Raw genomic sequence first — 18,414 nt, 5'->3', positions numbered from 1 at the left:
ACAGAAGCAACGGGAATTTCGCGGAGAAACAGATACTCCGATCAGCGTTATCAATAAACACCCTGAGTAGAAATTAACAAGAGATGGTAGACAGAAGGTAAGAGATGTAAAGTGGACGAGAATAGATAAAAGAAGTTCGGGAGGTGCCAAGTTTTTAGACAGAGACCTAGTTTACACCGATCACTTGATACGCGAATTAAATAGTAAATAACTAATAAATTAGTTTGATTATTGGCTGATCAGTTCAAATATACTGTTTGATACGCGTATCAAGAGATCGGTGTAAACTAGGCCAGAGTGAGAAAGTTCGCCAAGTTAGAGGACGAGAAGGAATCGAGCGTGATCTCGATCGTAGAGCAAGGTGCAGTATCAAGGATACATTAGCGCTAAATATATAAAGACTACGCTATCGAACGAATCGCGAGTTCGCGCTCGAAGGTCTATAGACGGAATGAAGTAGAAGCGGATTTCAGAATGACGACAAATAAATCACGAGTTAAAGTCCGCCCTAAGATCGGGACTTACGCTCTACGCGATCGGCGTGAAAATCGGCGTAAAACGTGGTAAAGAAAAAGTAAAGAAAACGGCGTGAATCGAGTATAGAGAGTTGATGTTCGATTCCGTGAGCACCCTCCATACTTACCACTCGCTCATGCGTCGCCAAAATTGTTCCTTTAGCAAAAGTGAAAAAGGGGGCTTTCTTGAGCCGAGTCAATCACCCTCGCAAATCAATCTTATTTGAAACTAGCACATGCAAGGTTACATCATGCGTGATGTAATCCTAGCTCTGGTCACACTCTGGTCCAGTAGACCGCTGAATGTTTTTCGGTTTTCTATAGTTTTTACGTAATAGCATAATTTTCTAGTTTTCTTATAATAAGTTTAGTTTAAATATAAATTATTTTCTTGACCTGATATTTAGAGTCTATATTATACCAATTTCTATAATAGAGAAGACCGGGGCAAGATGGCAAACTTTTTACATTTTATTTTCTTGTTCTTTTCTATACAACACATTTTGTGCCTGTCTTTAATATAATTCGAAAGTACAATCCTTCGACAACAGAAAAAAATATATACTGAAAAGTTTGAAAGTAAATTTATAGAAGAAATCCGTTTTATCTTCAAGGATGTCTAGTTGCCCCATAACGGGGTACACAATATGAGGTAAATTGTCTAGAAAAATATGATTTAATTTAATTAAATGTTGACGTTAGGGTTTACCATAAATATATAAAGTAAGAATCGTGTTCAATAGAAACGAGCAATAGTTATACGGATGAGTTTTAATCACTAGACGTTTATTCGAATAAAATTGTATTAATGAAAAAGATATTAAAATTAATAGAAAAATGATAAAATTACTCACTTCAAGAATCGATCACGATTTACTAATACAAAATTTTAATATTGCTTTATACATTGATATAAGATTGGAAACGAAAATAAAAATAATGACCGAATTATATTGTTTTTTTAATTTAAATGGCTTGTAACTTTGCTCCGGTTAGTACTTAATGTGTACTGTTAGAATTGTATTTTACTTTACTACATTATATTATAGACAAATAATATAACATACACATTGTATTAATTTTATATTTATTTAAAAATTTATTATGAAAAAATATATACATATAATATACACTACCGCTCAAAAGTAATTTGCCACTCCAGAAAAAATAAAAAAAAATTCCAATTTTTTTGCAGTAAATTTAATTTAAAGTGGAGATTATTGTTACACACACATGTACTCATTGTTACCTTACACAAAACTAATGTTATATTGGTATTTTATACTTTCTAATTTCATGTAATTATTTTGCGTATAAAAAAATCTCAAATAATAAATACATTTTCCGAGATTATCATATTTTTTTGTCAAATCATTGTTTAACATTGTTAAAATAACATGTAACTATTTATGCAATAGACATGTAGCAAATTATTGGTCTTTTCATTAAAATTTCACTAATAAACTCTCTCTGATGAAATTTCTTTAACCCTTTAACGGCCGACTTTTTTGCAAGAGTTTAACATGCATATGGTGGATTGATTGGGCCATATCTCGCTTTTAACGCGCCATCCATTCTTCACACTATCAATTAGAACGTAGAACCTGGCCGGTGGGGAAGGTTTACGGCTCATGTATGCGGCCGAAAAACTACTTAATCTGTTGTCTTTTATGGAGGAGCAACTGGTGCACCTGGAGGCGACAACACTGGGACTATGCGTGACGAAGATTGTGATGGTCGGACAGCCGTTCTGTAGGAGCGCGTACGACTGCCATAAAGATAAAGGAGCTATTGCATGTTAAACTCTTGCAAAAAAGTCGGCCGTTGAAGGGTTAAAGAAATTTCATCAAAGAAAGTTTATTAGTGAAATTTTAATAAAAAGAGGCCAATAATTTACTACATGCATGTCTATTGCATAAGTAGTTACATGCTATTTTAACAATGTTAAACAATGATTCGACAAGAAAATAACATTATTTAAAGTTTCGCCTTATCAATGTGACCGTTTTTTATTATAGTTTACATTACATAGTTTACCTTACACAGCTTTGGCATCCTGTTGATTAATTTTGCAATTAATTTTTTGCTTCTAGATAATACACCAACGTGATGATCTCGGAAAATGTATATATTATTTGAGATTTTCCATACGCAAAATAATTACATGAAATTAGAAAGTAAGAAATACCAATATAACATTAGTTTTGTGTAAGGTAACAATGAGTATATGTAATAATACCTATACATATATGTTTATTTATATATTACGTATACAATATAATAATTAAATATAAATAAGCATTTTAATGAAATATATCATCTTTAGTAAATTAATTTTTTATAAATAGTCATTCCGTAAAAGAAATTTCTTTTAGAGATAAGATAAGAGCGGGCTGATTTCCTTGTGTCTTTCGTATTCATGAGCGGCATGAACATGAACACCTTTGCTTCATTTTCCGAAGCCGTACGATTCTCTCTCCGTCAGTTACACCGAAATGCATCTCGTGTCAAGTGGTGGGGACATCCCAGTATCCCACCACGTTCTACTGCTCACCACCGCCTTTACCCCTCTACTGGACCCTACTCCTACTAGTCCTACTAGCAGTACCAGCCCTCTACTGGCCGGCTAGTGGCCAGTAGTGGCTAGTCTCTGGTCTCGGGTTCTCTTAGTTCGATACTCGTCACTGACTGTGTCGAACACAGAGGCAGACTAGTATAGGTTCTGTGGGCAGACTTATGAGAACGGTGTCAGTGTGTGTGTACAGTACAGTACGCGCGGTATAGGTATAGGCGAACCGTCTCGTGGCCGGGGCCGGGTCCGCAGTGTCCGTACCTCCGCAAACGTGGCGATCACGTGTACGAGTGCTCTCGCGTGTGGAACTACCGGTCGGAATTCGCGCAGCGTTTTTCGGGCAACGTTATTTTTTCTCGCTCTTGCTGCGCGAATATCGGTGCGTGGTGTTACGCGAACAAGATGTCCCAGTACTCCCAGCGGTATCCAGCGGATTATCCGCTGCTCGCTCCGCCGATGAATGAGGTTCGTGGAGCTTGCTTGCTTGCCATTTGACGCGCGCTGTCGCATGGCGTTAACGTGGTCGAACGGAACGATAAAGCGAACAGCAGCGTAGATCCCCGAGGCGACGTCGCGTCCTAATAATCCAGCCGGACATCCAGAATCGTGTACACTACACGCGGAATGTCAGCCAGTCAGCCCGCTATAATCTCCGGAGGCGTGGTGTCTGATGCTGACGCGCGGCGTGGGCATGCATGGAGCATGGCTTGCCGGCTTTTCTCTCTCTCTCTCTCTCTCTTCTTCCCGTCTCTCTCCCTTTCACTCGTGCGCCATATACACATATACGCAAGTTCGCGCATTCAGCAGGCCGCGCGCACGCGTGTGCTGACGGTGCTGACTACCGACGGGTCTCTCGACTCTCTCTCTCTCTCTCTCTCTCCCGGCTCTCGTTCCCCGCGCGCGCGTAGAGTGAGACGCTCTCCTTCCATGTGCGGGCTCGAAGACGGAGTCCTCGGGCCGCGCACTCATCCGTTCGCCCGTCCGTCCATCCGAGACGCCGTCGAGCGTGGCGAATCCCCGTGAGTCGGGCAAGTTTATCGAGTGCGTCGTCGTCCGCGAATCTACCTTCCGTTCTCGCGATAACGGTACCCCGGCCGATCGGTGGACTCCGGCCGCTGTCGCCGCCGCCACAGCTGGTTCGCTCCGTCCACGACACGGGGCGGCTCGTCGGCGCGGCGAGCTGGCGTGCAACGTGGACGGGATTCACGCGCGCGTTTCGCACGTTTTTCCGGTCGTACTCCGCCGTGCGCGAATACGCGAAATCGCCCTTTGGTCGTGCGAAGCAGTGCGAAGCGCGGCTCGCGTCGAGTCAGTCGAGTGTCAAGTCCCCGAAACGCCGTACACGTGCGCGTTCCCGTCGGCGCTCCCTTACCCCCGCGGTAACATAACCTAGAATAAAAGCGCGTGGCACGCTTGGCAGCGCGCTCGAATATGTTAGTCGCGTAAGCTCTATCGGCGTATGAGTAATCTCTTTTTCAGTTTTTCTCAAGTGTGTCGTTTGTGTGCGCAGCTATTCAGACGTGATCGAGTGACGCGCATCGAATGGGAAACCCGTGCCATGGAAACTAGTTTCAGTGGATTTCCCTACGACTACGTTCGACCGTATGTCGATTCTTCTACAATTACTAATGACCGATCCCTGGAAGGTCCGACGATCGGACCAAATTTTCTCTTTCCCGAGGAGGAACTCTTTCCCGAACACGAGCTCCAAGCCGTGGAGAGAGGCGAGGTAAGGCTTTTTTTTTTTGCATGAAGTCATTATCGCTCGAACGACGTGCTTATGAACGTCTAGAGATAGTGGTGGGAAAAAATTAATTTCCGCGCTTATCGCGACGATTTTGATATCGCTGTCAAGAAACGGGGCTAGTGCTCTTGCCCTAAATGCCATCTGGCATGGCAGTCTTGCAAAAAAGAGCTGTTGTTAACATATTCGTAATAAAGGATTAGTCAGAATTAGTCTTCTTTGAATATAATGAAAGTATATTTTTGAAAGTGATTGTTACATTTTTTTTAACATGACCATTTTTCGGAAAATTGAGGACTCCGTTTGTTTTCTATATTTATTTAATGCATTTCGACTTAAATTGACATTTGTGCTATTATCCTTTTAATCCTTTTTTAATTCTTCCTATTAATTTTCCTGTATTTACGAACAGAAATTATACGAGAAAAAGAAAACATAGGTATATGAATAAAACATCTTGTGAATAATAATTATATATTTTATGTATAATTAGGTATATATATATATTTATACATGTTTTTATATGCAACATTTTTTTCGCATGCCTTGTGATTGTAAACAGAAATCTTGTACCCTCATAAGGAAACGATAAAGCATTCATTCATATATTTTAGTTATACGTTCATATATTTTTATTCATATATTTTATCTTGACATTTATTGTCTTAATATCATCTTAGTGAAAAATATTTTTTATCGATTAAAAATATCATTTTTATTGACATTTTATATTAACATTTACAGATATTTTCATTAACACTTTATAGTTGTACTGTCTTATATTTGTAGAATGTACAATTTTAATACATTTTTTATTTTTGATATAAGCTTTTGCACGCGTCGGAATAAGATCAGAAATAGAATTTATAATTGTGATGGTATAATTTAAAAACTTTTGTTAGACTTGCGCAGTCGTATAGACGCGCTGTCTAATCTGATCAGCGCAATGACTATACATATCGTCTGTGAAAAAATAATACTGCCTACGTGACTTTTTCTGGAAATGCACTTTTTGGCTTCGATTGTTCCGTATCATTATTCTATAGAACTTGGGCCAACAAGCTCTATAAATACATATTATTTACAGAAGAGTTTCAATATTTATTCAAGAAGTTACATAAATAGTTGTACATTTCAATTTTGGCACAGTCTTTTATCTCTCCTGAAAACTTTGCTTAATTGTCACATAGGCGGTATTTATTCATATGTTCAACATCTTTTCTTTTTCTTGATATCCCGACATGTCTTAACATTTTATGTAGCTTGAAGAGTGTGCAGGAAACAATCTATTTAAAAAAAATAAAAGTAATAAATAAGTAATAATTAAATAATTTTTAGTCGTTTTTAAATATATCTTTCTGCTTAAATTCGAATAACTTCTAAAAATATTGTTTCATACATTAGCAGCTATCAAAATATGTATAAAAAGATACAACATATTATTGATAAAATAAAAGCGATCCCCTAATATACACTTAATGTCTTTGAAAGCTTGTTTTAAATTGAGTAAAATATATTTTTTTTTTGATTGAGTGTTATTGTTTGAGTGAAATATAATTTTTTTTAGTTTGCGTACTATTAATCACTGTCGGAATGACTTCAACGAAGCACAAGGTCGTTCAATTTCTCCTTATTTAAACAGTGTCTGGATAAAGAAAAGCGGGATTTTTCAAAGTTTTAGTAATGGTGAAAGTTAAAGTGGTCTACAGAATAAATAAAAGGAAGAAAATTTTGAAAAGCAACCGATACCATAAGGTAAGGTTCCTAGTTTACTTAGGAACCAGTAAAAGTTGTAAATTTGAAAGAATATGAAAGGAAAAGGAATTCGTCGGTACCTAACATTTCAAAACAGTCGGTATTTAAAATTTCTTTTACCTAGGTACTTAGAAGCCTGTCTTTCCTTTTATTCTTTTATTACCCCTACAACTTTCATTGTCATCATTAAGACTTTGAAAAATGTTTTTCGTTATCCAGACACTATTTTCTTCAATAGCGAAAGTATTTTCCAGAAATAATTTCTTTAGAGGCTATATAAGTGAAAGGCATGTTAATAATAAAAAAAAATATTAATTCTTTGCCTGAAGTTAAACTATACCCGACATCGTATTTCACTCAGCAACTCGATTGTCGTATTATGTTTGACGTGGATATTTCTAAGAGTTATTGTATCTTTTTGTATTATTATAAATCTTGAAAAATGACAGTGTATTATAATAAAATGTAGTGTTTTCAGAAGTAAAGGGCTTTTATTTCATTATTGAGTTGTTGGAACGAAATGTTGAATTTATTGCAGACGGTTAATATTTATGAATTTTTAGTGACAATTGTTAAAATTGTATTTAAAAAAGTTTTTTGCAAACAGAAGTACATATTTAAATAGACAATAACGAAATTTGTTTAAAGAATTCAAACAAATCAGAGTACAATCTTCGAGGGGTGAGTGCTGCGAGGTAGACCTATACATATTTCTTACAGATTATAGACATTTCTTAGAAACGTTCGGCTATAACTAAAACTGACTAATCATGTTTGAGACACAAAATATTGAATTTTTTTTCTTTATTGAGATAGAAAGTCCCAATTTTTCCATCGTCACTCTGTACACAATTTCGACTCAATGATATAAGAAGCCGCTTAGAAATACATTTGAATGGTCAAAGGAACAAAAAAATCCAAGGGTCTTATACCTGCGTGCCGATTCTGATTGTTTGAACTAAACTTTGTTATCTTCAAGAATTTTAAGATGAAATTTTCTGGACTAATTTTATTTGAAGAATATTTTTATAAAATTGATTGTTTAATCTTAGCTAAATGTAGTCCTTTAATTAAACACAAAAATAAAAAATTCGAAAGCATTAGGTATCATGCTAATTATAAACGATACCAGTCAATCCTCTAATGATTCGAAATAAATTCGGAAATTTTTTCGAGAATTAAGCGTCAGTGATAAACTTCCATTGATTGCTTAATACGTTGAATGCTGTGTCGGTCACCTGTAACCGGCACTTTAATTTTCAATGACGCCACGCTGCCGCGTCGGTGATCGGTGTTTCCAAACAATCCAAACTCAATAAAAACGCACAAAACCTACAAGTGACATTCGTAATTTAGTAAATATAATTAATACCAAAGTAATAGTCTAAAGTAACAAACGTAATTTTGCATAATTCAATTATATTATGCGATATTTGATCAAGATGTGGATTTAATATAGAGAAATTTTCATTCTAGCACAGATATAGAGACGAGCGAATTAACTCCGTCACTCAACGAGTTAATGATTGAATGACATATTACTGATGCGCAACGATGGCATATTGCCGATGATATCAGGAAGATAATAAAGAATATTTTTTATGAAAAAATACTAAATTTAAAAAGTTATTACCGAATTTATTGTGGCGAAAAAGATATAAATCTATTCTTTGTAGCATTACGTTATATGTATTTCTTACATTAAAAAAAAAGTATATAATTAGATCTTGGAGAGAAAAGGAGAGTGAGGTTTTTTAATCTACTAAAGACATGGATTTTTTCTAGATGAATTCTCGCGCAAGCTGCCTATCACGTAGTGCGTCTTGTTTAATATCTCGCATATAGCGATAACTCTTTCCAAATCAGAAACTTTTACTTCGCCAGTGAATAATTAATAATAACATTTTTTATTCGATTTAACTGACTTCATTTATTATAATCGTCACGACTTTTCGTGACGATTAGGAAACATGGATTTCGGTCCTTCTCAATCGATGTAACTTTTGATGCTAATATATGTATACAAGCATCCTTTTTAAAATCACTGTAAAGCATTTATTGCGAAAAATATTACTCCCTCCCCTCCCAACCAGGGGAAACTCTTTCACCGAATCAATATTTAAATTGTGCAAGCACGTTCAGATATCGATAATACCCATCGTCGCGCTTAAATACACAGTTATCTGTACAAGTTACCTGCAGCACTCTTTGAAATAATCGTGTTAGCACGGTTGCCACGAAAATTCGGAAGACATTTTCTATTCTTTTTCATATAGAAAGTATTTTCTTTAAAAGATATTCCTATTCATAAAAGATAGGTATTCCTTTTAAAAGATATTCTTTTTCACAAAGCAGTTTTAACAATGGTTAGATGCTTTTAATATACTTGCAGTCAATATATAATATGCAGGTAAATTTTGCCTTTATGAGAAGCGCGGAGAAAAATCTGAAAAATTCAATAATTCTTTTCTCTGGTTTTTCCAGATGCCAAAAACCGTAATTTTTAATGCATATATCTTTTAGTTCAATAAACGGCAAAATGCTTCTAAAGGATTGCTTTATTATTAGATATCATTAACTTATTGAATGCCGACCTAATCCGCTCGTCTCTATACGTCTATGTCGAAATTTTCAATATTAAATCTACTACATTTCAACAAAATATTGTATAATACAATTAAATTATGCAAAATTATTATGTAGTACATTTATATTATTTTGGACTATTATTTCAATATTAATTATATTTATACATTACAAATATTATCCTTTGCGAGTTTTATGTATTTTTATTGAGTTCAACGCGTCGCGCCGACGCGGCACTATTGAAAAGTCGGCAAAACTCGCAAAGAATAATATTTGTAATGTATAAATATAATTAATATTGAAATGGTATTCGGCACGTTCAACTTGCTAGCGCCAGCCATCAGTTATCACCATGGCCACGTGTAAAATCTAGAAATCGATTTTTTGGTCATTTCAAAGGTCCAACATCTCGTTAAGCCGCTTTAAATCCTTTATTGTTATTACATTGTTCTTCACATAAAAGCCGATCCGAAAGGAGATGGAAACCATTCAGTTTCTATCTCCTTTCAGATATATCTACTAGTACGGCTGGCACGAACCGAAAGAGAGGTAAATATCAAGGCAGAGTGTCTTCGTCATACAATTTGCATGACAAAGACACCTATATCTTTCTCTCAGTAATAGGCATGCGTCTTGTACAACAGAGAAAGACAGAGATCCCAACTTATTTACCTGTCTCAGGATCGTTTTCCATCTACGGGCGTAGCATGGCAGTGCCTATTCTAGTATACTTATATATTTCACAATTGAAACAAAACGCTATATTGTCAGTTTTTTACGTGAGACATCTGTTTAGTTTATTTTTGTGTGCACACGCTTTATACAAATAGTATAAATTTAATAATTAATAATTGCAAAGTTGCATTTTTATTTCCTGCAATCGATGGGCATGGATTAAAAAAATTTAATAGACATTGAACTTAAACCGATTAAAGTTCACTATAGGTAGACCTGAGAAGAAGAAAACGGTTGAAAATAAACTCATTTGCACTAAAAATCTTTCTACATACATGCACACAACACTTTTTTAGTACATTTAATTGAAATTATTTAGCATGTTGTTATTGAATTGTATAAAAATATCGAATCTTTTTCAGAACATCATTTTACACATGCACTGCGTCTGTGAAGTTGGCACGACATTGCAAAGTTGGCATTCTACGAATTTCAAAAAAATACTAAGGCCGGTATTCATAGTCGGTTCTTATATTTAAGACCATTTTAAGTACAATCTTAAGATGTCATTAACCAATCATCACAGAGCCGTATTAGCATCTTAAGATATTACTTAAGACGGTCTTGAAATAAGATCTGATTATGAATACCGGCCTAAGAGTTCTAATAGTTCTACACTTTCCACAGTTCTGATAAACATTAAAAATAGTTCCGCATTTCTTATATTAAAAAATCGTAATTGAAAAAATCTGCTAACTGCGCGAATCTAACATGACACCCTTCTTTCTAAAGTACCAAAACGCGATGAATATTACTTTTTTTTTTTTACAAGAGTTTCCGATAGTTTTATTCGAGTTTCACACATATATACAGTTTCATATCGATATTCCACCAATTAATAATTTTTAAACAATTTTTTTATATCCGCGCCCAGCACGATATTTAATGAAAATGTCCTGATGATTTTCTGCAGTACTAACAACAGTTTCCGACAGTACTATGCTTTAGAATTAGTTTTAGAAAGAGTCTCGATAATTAATTATTTCTTAAACAATTTTTAACATTTATGTCCAACATGACACGTAGTGAAAGTGTGTCGTGCTGGATATAATTTTTAAAAATTATTTAAAAAATAATGAACGGTCGGAACTTTTTGTAAAAATGATTAAAATCATTGCTTTAGAAAGCATTTAACTCTTAAGGAACTGTATAGAACTACCTTTAAAATTGCGGAAGATCATTAGGACAACACATTTTCACTAAATGTCGTGCTGAGCGCGGATATCAAAAGTTGTTTGGAAATTGTTAATTGGTGAAATATCGGAGGGTCTGAACTTGTATATCTGTGTGGAACTCGAATAGAGGGAACTTTTGTCAAGAATGATAATATTTAACGCGTTTTAGTAATTTTGAGGGGAGGGTGTCATGCTGGATTTGCAAAGTTACATTTTTTTCAATTTTAATATTTTATTATAAAGATGTGGAACTCTTTTTTATATTTATCAGGAACTGTAAAATATGGAAAGTGCTATTAGAACTCTTACAAGTATTTTTTTTTTAAATTCGTAGAATGTCGTGCTAACTTCACAGATGCATATGCACTTCCATGCTTGAATGTGCTATATGGTCATTACAGATTTAAGGGGCACTTGAAAATAACCGAAATATGAATTTTTTAAACATATTGATAACCATGGTGGTCACCCGTGACTGGCAGCTGTCTTCTCACTGAGAAGACCATGATAGTTATACTGATGATTGACGCTAGCAAATTTTTTAAAATGATTACAATAAGATGAATGCTATCGTATAAATAATTTTTAATAACGTAAATAACTAGATAACAGTGTAAAGTAAAAAGCTATTGATAAGGATATAGCCTTATTTAATCATATTACTCAATATTTTATCATTACATGATCCTGATAATGAAAATTCTACTGTGACCCTCAGAGTAAAACGTCCATACAAAATTACTTCTATTAAGTTAGCACGACATTCTATTAAATCAGCAAAATCAAACTGGACCTATCAGATTATTTAATATCCATTTTGTAATACTAATTTGTACCATTAATAACAATTTTGTACCCCGTGCCATTTCCGAAAAAAAAATCGTGGCGCTGTTACTTTAATATTAAACTAGCAGGACCACAATAAAAAAAAAGAAAACCAAGGACAGAAAGCAAAAGACTGAATTTGTACCAATTTGTACCAAAAAATCTTAATATATTCATCCCTTCTGCTTCAAACAATCCCTTCAACAATTTAACCTTGCAACCGTACATTCTTTTTCGGCACCCATCTAACAGTATATGGGGACGTTTGCGTCCGCGGCTTATTAAACAACCTAAAACTTTACCGAAAATTCTGAAAAAAATTCATGGGTGTTCCTTGAGATCTTATAACTGTGAGTTTAAACAATAATAATATTATAAAATTAATTTTGCAATTGTTAATTTAATCGTTGAACCTTTGGAAAATACCACATAGTCAAAATGCCGAGGACGCAAACGACCCGCATGTACGGTTGCAGAGTTAAAAAGGATATTTATTCTAACGAGCTCTTTTGGAAGAACATTTGAAAAATAAATAAATAAATTTGACACTTTCGGTCATTGAGTGGGATCTTATGTCTCTTGGAAAACTTATCAGTATCTAACGTCCGGTATACAATTCGATATTCTATATAGAAGAACGCGCTAGGGACCCTAGATAAAGAGAAATTTTATTCCTATAAAATAAACCTCTCTATTGGATATCAGAGATATAAAGCCCCTCTAATTTTCACGCATAGAACGTGTATTGGAAATCCCTCGTCAAAGGTTAGAGAACGTTTGATAAATTTGGAAGTCGCAACACAAATTTATAAATTCATACTGGAAATTATCTTTATATCATTATCGAGCAATAATGTTCGCGTTCCTCAGACAACTATTGGAAGAAAGACGCGCCTTCCTTCAACTCGGTAACGCATATAAATAACTTAGTTCGATAAATTTCCATGTAATGATCTGTCACCGTTAATTCTTACTGTTTATATAGAAACGATACCGGCCGAACCCGCTACAAGTATGAATATTAGTAAGAAATTTTTGAAAGTTCTACAGTTGTCGTTTGAAGTAAAGTACATGGGTGGAGACATTAAACTTGCTAAGAAGAGAAACAAAATCAAAGCGATAGAAGAGAGAATAAATGTATTATATCATAAAGTAATCGATGTTTCAACGGACCGAAAATTTGATGACATTGTTGCTTTATCGACAGCTTATTACAACATGGGTTTAGAATATGCTACCTCTACAGATACTGACGATTTAAATACTGCTGTACAATGTTTTTCAAGATGTTTGGAAATTTTAAAAGATAAACAGTTGGACCGTAAAGCTATATTGACATCTATAGGTGCACTTAACGAATTGAATTCAGTTTGTGAGAAAGTCAACAATATGAAGGGTACTCATAAATTCTTGAATTCAGCATTGGAACTATATTTGGAATACACACTGGAGGATAATTATCCTGATCCCATCCACATAGCAAGTCTTGTTGGTATTAAAGAAAAAGAATCGAATCCTAAGATTATCTTGGACACTTTGCATCATACAACTTTACAGGACTTAGGACTTCAATATCTTACAAGGTCGAAAGATAAGGACGGATTTGTAATGTATCTGCATAATATGTTAAACATCCGACTGACAGACATGGTATCTGACGAGGCAAAATTTGACGAAAGATGTCTCGATATGGCTTTAACCTTATTTGATATGTCTAGATTCTTTCTAGCAAACAATCGTTTTGCTGAAGCTAAAAGTCACATTGCTGTTGGAAATTTTGTAATATGCAAATTGGCTGCAGATACATCGAAAACGGCAGAGAAAGAAAGTAAAGCTTCTTTTCACTTGTATAATGAAAATTATGATTATGCAGATTATACTTTTGCCATTAGTGCTAAATCTTGGGGTTTCTATGGAGTTTCTCTTTTACGTTTCTGGATGGAAAAATTCTCACAGAATAAAGAAAACAAATCTTTTGAGATGCAAGACCTTATGTCAAAATTAGAAATAAAATCTGAGAAGACAGATTTAATATTTTCTGACCTAAAAAAAGAATTGGAATGTAAAAATATTGAGATCGCAGAAACATGTATATTAAATCTTTCTGATGCCAAATCGGTTTTTGTAAAAACTTTGAGACAACTTAAAATAGCGAAGGAATATTTTACTGCAGACACTGACATTGAAAGTTATGCGAAGATAACGCTTAAAATTTCGGATGCGTACAAATATTTTGCAGGTTTTGAAGAGCAAAAAGATAACCAAATAAAACTACATAAAGGGCGAATAAAATTGTTAGAGGACGCTCGTAAGAAATTTCATAGAATAACTGAGGATGATAGAGAATCACAAATCTACAAGCGGATTTGGTACGAAGTGGTGACTTCATGTTCCACGATTATGGATTTAATAGTCGAGGAAACATATTATGACGAATCATTTAAAGAGATGTCAATGAAAGCTGCAGATCAATATGCGAAAATAATCGCAGATAATGTCAGTTTTTATTTAAATGCAGTTTAGATTCGACTTTTATATATTTAGTCCTTTCGAATATTTGTACGTTTCTCACTTTATGTGGAGAATATTATTTGCTATTTGCATGCATTCCGTTAACGTATGTGAGTCATATAAGAAACATGAATCATGATTAAAAAGATGTATTTCATTAATTATCTGGATTAAATTTGTCTGTCTCTAAGAATAAATAATTCTTAAATGAGTCATGTTTCTTAATATTTTCACATGATAGACATATGTGTAAAAATATTCTTACATTTATTATATTCATGTATTTTTATAATTGAAACAATAGTATACAACTACATAAGAATATTTTTATTATAGAAATTATATAAGATTATATAAATAGTATAATTTATATATTGATATAAATATATATAAATATATAATAAATGATATAAATATATATAAATATATAAATATATAAATATGTAAATAAATAACGATACAAATATATAATCTTGTATATAAATAAATTGTAAAAATTATCAATGCTCGTAGAACTATGTGAAAAAAATATTAAGCAATTAAGATATTGAAATTTTTAAGTAATTTACTCTGTTTATTAAACGATTTAAAGACAAATATATATTCTTTAGATTTAAATGCATTGGCAACAGACTCCAAGAGTATATTAATTTACCTTCTCAAAGCGGCACGGCGTGTTTGATACCAAAGTAAAGTGTTGCTGATAACTTAAAAGACTAGTCTTGCTCTGATAGTGCAGAAGTGATAAATATATTAAGTTTTTTGGGTGATTTAAATTAGTACTCGTATAAATTGTCTTCCGCATTTCTGCCCTTGATTTTCTTTTTTTTATTGTCCTGCTAGCTAATATTAATTAAGGAAAAACTGTAACGGCGCTACAGTTTTTTTCGAAATGGCACGGGGTACAAAATTATTATTAATGGTACAAATTAGTACAAACTGGGTACTGAATAACCTGATAGATCCAGTTTTATTTTGCTGATTTGGTCCTGCTAGCTTAATAGAGGTTACAAAATTCGCGTGGAAGTCAAGGTGTTAATTTAAAAAGAGCAGATTGTTTCCTGCATACTTTGAATAATATAAAATAATTTTGAATATGTTTAAATGTCTAAAAAAGTATCTTGATTATATATTCCTTTCGCGATTAGAAGCAGATAATAATTTAAAAAATTAAATTTTTTAAATCTTTATTCGATTTGTCATCTTGCAGCACCCTCTGTTTATTCAAATGTGAAGTGAACAAAGAAAAAAAGGATAAATTACAAAAGATACGAGATTGCCAAGTAGCATCTTTCTAACACCTTTCTGTGAAATCATATTTTTTTACCTTTATATACTTTTTTCTTGGAAAGTATCAGTTTTTAGTTTTTTTGTCTCTTTAGAAATAAATGGACTACGATTTGATTGTTTGATTTTAATAAATTACGATTTAATTAAAAATTATGAATGATTAAAACTGCAAAAAGAATTAACTTTTTAAAATTATAATTCAAATCGAAAAGGAACATATTTACAAAAATGACAGTCAAGATAAAGTCAATTTATATGAGAAAAAGAGTCAAAAAAGGATGATTCAAATATGTTAATCTACGAGAAAAAGAAAAACGGGTATTCTTATTTTATGATTCCGTAACTATATCCTCCTTAAATTAATATAATAATAAAATAAAAATTTGAAAAATGGTAGAATCTATATTGGACCATACGACTAATATCTTTTATATATGTAAAAAACGTTAAAGCATTGCAATCAATATACACTTACATAAAAAATATTTTTTATAAAATATTCTTTATACGCAAATAATAATTTTTAAAAATTAAATATTTATTATGTTTTTTACAAATATTTTTTAAAGAATTTTTTATAAAAAAATTTAGATGTTATCGCCGCTAGGACGTCATGAAGCACTGATGTATGCAATAAGAAATTTTGAAGAACCTTCTATCAATGTTCAAAATACCACAACTTATCCAAGCACCATTTTTGACAATGAACCACTGTAAGTACATTCTCATTCAAGTGTTCTGTTCTCATTCAAGAACGCTATGCATATTTATATGATGCGATAATTATGACGAATGTGCAATATGTAAACACATGTAATTGTTTTTTAAATACAGGGCGATTGCACAGGCCTGGGATGATATTATAATGCCATCTATGTCATCCTGTCCTACTAACTTTCCTGAGCAATATTACGCGGCGCTTTTACAGGTTGGTTTTTCTTTATAATATTATAATTAAGGCTCCTGGGTACTCGTCGCGGCCATGTTGGAATGTGACGTTAGAAGCGAGAAATGACACGTTGAGAATTCTTACGTGCAATTTCCAAATAAAAAGATATTTGCATAAAATAACACTTTCAGATTACTTCAGCACACTTCGAAAATACTTCCTTAAAACAGCCGTAAAATGAATGTAATACAAAGCCTAGTCATATAGGCTTATGCGCAGGCGCATGACTAGGCTTCGTATTACATTTATTTTACGGCTGTTTATTAACTGTCAAGGGAAAGGGATAGACCTCGGGGTATTTTCGAGTGTGCTGAAGTGATCTGAAGTGTTATTTTATGCAAATATCTTTTTATTTGGAAATTGCACACAAGAATTCTCAACGTGTCATTTCTGGCTTCTGACGTCATCAAATAAGGATAGAAGCGGCGAGTATCCAGGAGCCTTAATAAATACTATATATAAATTGCATTGTTTAAAATCATACAATTTAATAATTAAATGTTTTTCTAATTTGTAACCAATGTGGAAACAGAATACGGACATTTCATCCGTAAACATGGATTTACCTGATGCAAATGAGTCGGATACAATAAACCAACCCTTTGGATTAATACTAAAGGAACAGAATGCGGACATTTCAGCCGTAAACATGGATTCACCTGATGCAAATGAGTCGGATACTATAAACCAACCCTTTGGATTAATACTAAAGGAAGAAGAACAAAACACAGGTTTGTCATCAATAATTATTAAATGTTTTTTCTTATTATCTTGTCTATTTTGATGGAAAGTAAAATTTTTTTTATAGTTGATATTAAGGAAGATGTTATATCTGAAATAACTGATATTAATAAAATGATGACGGATATAAAAGTTAAAAGTGAACAAGAAATAAAAGAAAAAGAATTGAAGTGTCCATCAAGTAATACTCTGCCTGTATCTCGAGAAATAAATGAGAGAAATACAAATATTAGGAAGAAAAATCAAAATGCAAAAGGAAAAAGGAAAAAGAAAGAAAATTCGATTGCAATAATTAATAAAAAAGTCAAGTTAGAGGAACAAGAAGATGTAGATGTTGAAACCGTACCAAAAGATGAAGTACCAGGTATTTAAATCAATTTATATAGATGCGTATTAAACTATTAGACAAAAATAGGTATAGTAACATTTTACTAAGATTTATTTTTCATTAGTACTAGAAGCAGTCGATGCAACGAGTTTGTTAGAAAAATTTGAGGCTTCTCAAAATTCAAATCCACGCAATAAATTGGTCATTAAAAATAATCGCACTTATGACACGAGATCAAACAAACCGTGCCAAGTAACACAAGAATGTCGGATTAGCGTATCGGAGAAATCCGTTTCGCAAGCTTCCACTCTACAAAAGGGTGTACGCAACTCATTATCCCAAGATGTACTCGATAAAATAAAGGTTATTATCTTAATAAATATTTTAATTTTTAAGCAGACTAGCATAATCTGGTTACGATCTAATTACGATTATCTTGTTGAATTTTCCAGGCATCTGGACGTAAAAAAACTATTCCGATAATACCTGCTATGCCAAATATACAAGGTGGGAATCGTCGTAACAGTGTACGAACGCAAAACAGAGCTCCTCGTAACAAGATTTTGAAGACAAGTTCTACAGTAAGTCCTTTCCCTAAATTATGACGCGATTGAAATGTGCATGTAAAATGCGCGCATCTATTTGTCTCATATATCGACCATTGTTGCAAAATCTTTTATAAAATAAT

The 18,414-nt window shown here is 33.4% G+C and overlaps 2 protein-coding genes and 1 long non-coding RNA gene across 8 annotated transcripts in view; 2 read left to right on the top strand and 1 right to left on the bottom strand.

Annotated features, from left to right (window-relative positions):
* Positions 1-2,751: 2,751 nt before the first annotated feature.
* On the bottom strand, positions 2,752-3,470 carry LOC139773683 (uncharacterized). Its single transcript, XR_011718403.1, has 2 exons — positions 3,349-3,470; positions 2,752-3,248 (listed from the first exon to the last, which is right to left on the bottom strand). It is a non-coding gene; the product is annotated as an uncharacterized lncRNA (long non-coding RNA).
* LOC139773679 (uncharacterized) overlaps positions 3,247-18,414 on the top strand; it is a 21,499-nt gene continuing 6,331 nt past the window's right edge. For 3 of the 6 annotated variants that reach the window (XM_071708300.1, XM_071708299.1, XM_071708298.1), the window contains exons 1-8: positions 3,247-3,552; positions 4,598-4,816; positions 16,300-16,421; positions 16,543-16,636; positions 17,190-17,388; positions 17,466-17,762; positions 17,851-18,089; positions 18,179-18,307. In XM_071708300.1, the coding sequence (XP_071564401.1) occupies positions 3,490-3,552; positions 4,598-4,816; positions 16,300-16,421; positions 16,543-16,636; positions 17,190-17,388; positions 17,466-17,762; positions 17,851-18,089; positions 18,179-18,307 (1,362 nt within the window). In that variant the 5' untranslated portion in view covers positions 3,247-3,489. Of the gene's footprint in view, positions 3,553-3,977; positions 4,467-4,597; positions 4,817-16,299; positions 16,422-16,542; positions 16,637-17,189; positions 17,389-17,465; positions 17,763-17,850; positions 18,090-18,178; positions 18,308-18,414 lie in introns of those variants that run through there. The other 3 variants (XM_071708303.1, XM_071708304.1, XM_071708302.1) reach the window with 3 other exon arrangements.
* On the top strand, positions 12,570-14,700 carry LOC139773682 (KIF-binding protein-like). The gene is made up of 2 exons (XM_071708312.1): positions 12,570-12,822; positions 12,897-14,700. The coding sequence occupies exons 1-2, from the start codon at positions 12,761-12,763 to the stop codon at positions 14,428-14,430; spliced, it is 1,596 nt and encodes a 531-aa protein (XP_071564413.1). The 5' UTR covers positions 12,570-12,760; the 3' UTR covers positions 14,431-14,700.

The sequence above is a fragment of the Temnothorax nylanderi genome, unplaced genomic scaffold, assembly GCF_030848795.1.
Source record: "Temnothorax nylanderi isolate EJ_2023f unplaced genomic scaffold, tnyl_v1.0 TNYL_tig0065_pilon, whole genome shotgun sequence".
In the NCBI taxonomy this organism is placed as follows: Eukaryota; Metazoa; Arthropoda; class Insecta; order Hymenoptera; family Formicidae; genus Temnothorax; species Temnothorax nylanderi.
The sequence above is the reverse complement of the archived record's forward strand: the minus strand, read 5'-3'. Positions and strand labels throughout refer to the sequence as shown.

What these genes read in the sequence shown, in the direction of transcription:
- LOC139773682 (XM_071708312.1), top strand. Translation starts at nt 12,761, where the DNA reads ATGTTCGCGTTCCTCAGACAACTATTGGAAGAAAGACGCGCCTTCCTT. An exon ending in TTCCTTCAACTCGGTAACGC is followed by an intron (nt 12,823 to 12,896) that starts ATATAAATAACT and finishes TTATATAGAAAC; the next exon opens with GATACCGGCCGAACCCGCTA.